Below are 4866 nucleotides of genomic sequence, written 5' to 3' on the forward strand. Positions count from 1 at the left end.
TTTCAAAACTCTTCAGATTTTAATATCAATCTTCTCAAGTTTCTTTAACAGCAAAAGCACATTGGAACCATATCTCAACTACATGTACACAGGTTTTCATTAATCAGAGAACGAACCCCACGCCCATCCGACTTCGATACAACATTTAACATGATTGAAAACAATTGAAAACGAAAGTTTAGTGTCACTGCATATGAATGTGGACTAAAGACTTGTTGACAAAGATATCAAAGCAGACAAGAAAATCAATGCCAACGTTGTCTTGTGTGAAGGTAGCTGGTAAGAGAACATTAGGACTTACAGGTCCACAATATAACACTACACAAGGGTTCTGAAGAGTTAAGATAAAACTTAACGAGGGATTTGATGAGTACAGGAAACACTGACCAATAGATATGACGAGTAATGGTCTGGGGCCACTATTGCCGATCAAAAGTCAACAGTTGTCAGAACACATCCATTACTTCAACAAACTAACAACCTTTTTAAAGTCGCAGAATCACTTCATAAAGATAAAAATGTTCATGGGCTTATCTCATTTCTGGAAAACATATTTACAGCTGGAGTGACCATCGCATCTCGGCTGTCCAGGTTATTTGTTGTGCTCGGTGTCCTTCTCTCCCTGCGGCTTGTGTGAGGTGAGGGCAGCAGGCGGGGCACAGGCCGTCCAGGGAAGCCACAATCTCGCTCCCGCCAACTCAGTGCCGGGGACGGACGGCTTTCCTGCCGGGGACACGAACGGTGGGAGCCGGCCCATGGCCATGGAGAGGGTGGATGTGTGGTCGGACGGGAGGGGCCTGGACGTGCCGTCCTGGACTGACACACGGCCATGCGGAAAGAGGCTGTAAGGCCGACCCAGAAGTGCGTCCACTGAAAATGGAGTTATACGAGGCGAAAAAAGGAATTGTGGCGGTTGGTGTGTTGTAAAAGGAGAGAACGCAGATTTGGTCTCTTCGTGGCCGGCAGTGCTCCCTGGTGGACGGAACGCTGTGCCACCGCTGCTGCCGGGCAGAGACAGGCCTGCCTCGGGAGGTTTGTTTGGGATGCCCGGGTAGCTGGCTAGCACCGCTTCGTTGGCATTTAGGAAATGTTCTATGGCTTTGACAAGGTCACCATTGCATCCTTGCAAGACAAGGTCCAACACACTTCTCTTCTGCAGTGGGAAGATGCGCTGTAGGATCTCAATCGGGCTGAGTCTGCCGGGCCGAAAGCCGGCAGAGACTTCCGAACTATCCGAGCCGAACTTGGAGCTGAATGCGATCGTGTCACTACTGGCAGACGAGGTCCTCCTTCCTTGCGTGCCGCCTCTGTCAGGGGACACTTCGTCCTTCTCACTGCTACTGTCATCAGTGTTGCCGCTACTCTCTCTGCCATCTGAGGAGAAATGGTGCTCTTATTCATACGTACAACAAATCCTTTTTCTCAAAATTGTTGAGACTTACGTGTTTGTGCGTCACGCACATCCTAGCACATTGTACATCTAAACGAAGTGAAGCAGAGTTCGCAGTTATTCGGCAGACATATACTGTACTTAGCTAAATCAAGTTACTCCTGGTGTAAACTTTGCTTGCAAATAATGGGGGGTCTGTAACGTCTATAACGTTGAAATTGAAATTGAGCGAGTAACTGCTTGAATGTTGAACTGTATGTTTTTCGTAGTTCCATCAATGCGGTAATGTAAAACATCTTTCAGCATGACGGTTTTGTGGACAGTTTTCATATATTGGGTAGTAACATCTCTTACTATGAAAATATCTAGATCTAGAGAGATGACGACGGAAGTGAGTCGTCCGTTCCGATGACTTGCACAACACGATACATCTATGGACGCAGAAGTCCCGACTTTTCAATATCTGCTGAATGGTTATTGGGCCTTACCATCATCCCTGTCAGGTCCGTCTGCGCTGTTGGGTTCATCGGTCTGCGAGTCGGGCCAGATCGGGCCGGGCGGCAGGTAGCCCGGTGAGCAGGCCCGTAGGCCCATGGCGATGGCGTCTTCCGCGGCTTGTTGTCTTTTAAGAGCCACCTGTGCGGCCATGACACGCTGTCTCTCAGCGATAAGGTTGCATTTGGGACAGGTGCAGTCCCGATACCTGCAGTGGCGTTTGTGGCCTTTCAGCCAGCTGACGATGCCGTGGTTGCGACAGCGAGCACACTTCGGCCGCCTGGTGCCCTTCTCCGTCATCGGACGCAGCAACAGACTGCTGTTCATCATCACAGCACAGGCGCGGCGACCGTCTCCAGTGGCCTAGATACGTCCCTAATGTTGAATGTATCAGTCTTTGCACCGCTTCTTCCCCGGAGTTGTGCAAGCCCACCCAGAATGCTACAGCTTCTAGCTAGCTTTGTGTTCAGGGCACAATTGATTGACGAACAGGCGGAAAGCTAACCTTACTGGTATGAAATACGCTCCCTTATTGGACAAAGGATACTCACGCTTGACAGCTAATCTAAATGTTGAGTGACACCAAAGGCCCTAGTCATCAGGACTAAAACAAACTCCCCTCAGTGAGCACACAGACTGTTGGTGCAAGGGGCGGGATTGTAAGGACACGAGTGCTAAGCTAACCATAGAAAGGGAAATCGTCATCAAGTTACTGTCACCTTCCTCTGGGGTGTGGCAACACAGTGAAATAAGACGGCACAAGTAAAACTTATTGGCATCTCAAGCCACAACCTTGAGGAACAACAATGTACGACGATGACTGCTATGGATTGCCAGCCACGCTTCCAACAGGGGGTGGTGGTGGATCGGGATGTGACTTGTTGTTTGTTTCCGCTCACAGTCAGTGGGAAATTTAAAGTACAGTGTCAGAAGGGAGGAGAACTAGCGCCATGCATTGTCCATGGGAATGTTATAATTCGGTTGCATTTAGCTAAAGGTTTTTATGTACAGGCCAGACATAGCACCCTCACCCACATGATTACCATTCTCAATACACACACGCGAACCAAAAACAAGAGTCCGCAGGAGTCTAGGACACAATCCTCCGTGAAGTAATATGGTGTTTGCGGCGTGGCAAAGGTGTTTGATACCCTCTTTAACTACAGACATGTCAAAGTTCAGACAAATCCATCAAAAGGATCTTGATTCATAGGTGCCGAGACCCAGACAGAAACAAGTTGTTTAGTATGAGAGTGTCATCTTTACAAATACGCCTATTGTAGCATCTTCTAATGAATTATGTAAATGAGGCCCTAATTTGCATGATTAATAACTAACAAAGTTAATAAATAACTTAACATGACTTCCAAATGCTGCAAGAATGAAATTCCCATCATTCACCATTACGGAATTAAAGTATTTTCTTATCAAGTATGCCAATAAGGTCGTCACTTGCATAAGTAATATCTATCGACATTCCTCTCTATCTCAGATGCAGGCAGCTACAGGCAGTGTAGGGAGCCGGAGCCTAACATGTTTGGAACCTAAGTGGAACCGGCCAGGCATCAGACACAAGGTGGTTTCAAACAGCTACACAAAGGACGACACATAACCCAACATCTGCTTGGAGAAACCAAATGAACGCAGGCCAACAGCCAACGGCATTAATGACCTGTTCCACAATTCTATGAAGAAAGGGGTGTTTTTTAAATATCATATGACCTATAAAACTGCTTCGGTGAACAACTTGAATCATCTCACGCAGACTGGCAGACGACATTCCAAATAAAATACAAATGCAGCAAAGGGATCGTGAGGTATAGCTGCGAACGTACATGTATCTGTATCTGTATACACTTCGAGCAAGTAAAATCCTACCACACTTATCGAAGAGAGTAGGGATCCTTCCCGTTGTGAGTGGTTCAAACCTCACAGTCTGGTACGGGTTGACATCTTCAAAAGGTGATAGTCACCTGTTATGTCAATCCGTCCAGAAATGTGGTAAATATCAATAAATAGATAAATGAATAGGTCAGCAGACACGGCATGTATACGACATTGCCTGTTTGAACAAATGTTAGTAGTCAGTGTAATCTCCACTGCTGCAGTGTTCCCTATCGGATGCAATTCTAACTGCAGGACTACACAGTGTGTGTGCCAGGACTTTGCTCGTGCGATAGCCAAGTCAGGAAGATATGCACCCTGGCTTTCCCCAGCTCTCAACCAGCCATACAACATGCAACTTAGGCACACCCGACAATATAAACTGCCAACTGGGACTAAGCGGTACTTAACTAGCCCTGTCCCATCCATGCTGAACATTTTAAATGCTTTGTAACTTATTAGACTGAACTGTGCCCTAATTTGAATTCGACTTATCTCCATGAAAAATGGAGATATTGTTTTGGGTGTGTCTGTCTGTGTGTGTGTATGTGTGTATGTATGTGTGTATGTGTTAATGTTTGTGTTTCCGCACCACTCCCGTCAGCATAACTCAAGAACCTCTTGATGGATTACAATGATATTTGGGATGTGGGCGGGTGTTGTGAAGCCGAAATTTAAGGTCGATTTTGGGCCCCCTGGTATGTAACCTCGGTACTGCAGCAGATAGCTTGTGATGTAATGAAGAAGTGGTGTAGGTTTGGACCCCTAGCAGCTTCCTCTGAAACTGCAAGGGCGTTTTTGTGAAAATCTTCTAAGGAGAATAACTGCACAAAGGGACAACGGATTTCCATGATATTTAGTATGCAGGTAGCTTAGATAGAGATATACACTATGAATTGGGACTTAATTTGCATAGCTAATGAGGAAAATCTATATTTGCACTGTTTTCCATTATCAGACTCAAATACATGTAGCGTATGTAGTTTATGGAAAGTGGGTCATCAACAGATACCAATTATGCAAATAAATTCCTAATTTGCATAATCAATGCAAAACACCATATCTCATCTAATTGGAAAATTATAGGACTGTCAATA

General features: G+C 45.9%; 1 protein-coding gene across 1 annotated transcript; it reads right to left on the reverse strand.

Moving 5' to 3' along the window:
- Positions 1 to 2725, reverse strand: LOC136444456 (doublesex and mab-3 related transcription factor 3, truncated-like). The gene is made up of 2 exons (XM_066442001.1): positions 1879 to 2725; positions 1 to 1374 (listed from the first exon to the last, which is right to left on the reverse strand). The coding sequence occupies exons 1-2, from the start codon at positions 2213 to 2215 to the stop codon at positions 593 to 595; spliced, it is 1119 nt and encodes a 372-aa protein (XP_066298098.1). The 5' UTR covers positions 2216 to 2725; the 3' UTR covers positions 1 to 592.
- Positions 2726 to 4866: the final 2141 nt, after the last annotated feature.

The sequence above is a fragment of the Branchiostoma lanceolatum genome, chromosome 11 (genome assembly GCF_035083965.1).
Source record: "Branchiostoma lanceolatum isolate klBraLanc5 chromosome 11, klBraLanc5.hap2, whole genome shotgun sequence".
In the NCBI taxonomy this organism is placed as follows: Eukaryota; Metazoa; Chordata; class Leptocardii; order Amphioxiformes; family Branchiostomatidae; genus Branchiostoma; species Branchiostoma lanceolatum.

Excerpts from the sequence above, each read along its gene's own strand:
- LOC136444456 (XM_066442001.1), bottom strand. The coding sequence starts at position 2,215 with ATGATGAACAGCAGTCTGTTGCTGCGTCCGATGACGGAGAAGGGCACC. Across the intron at positions 1,375-1,878 it reads CGGACCTGACAGGGATGATG|ATGGCAGAGAGAGTAGCGGC; the intron begins GTAAGGCCCAAT and ends ATTTCTCCTCAG.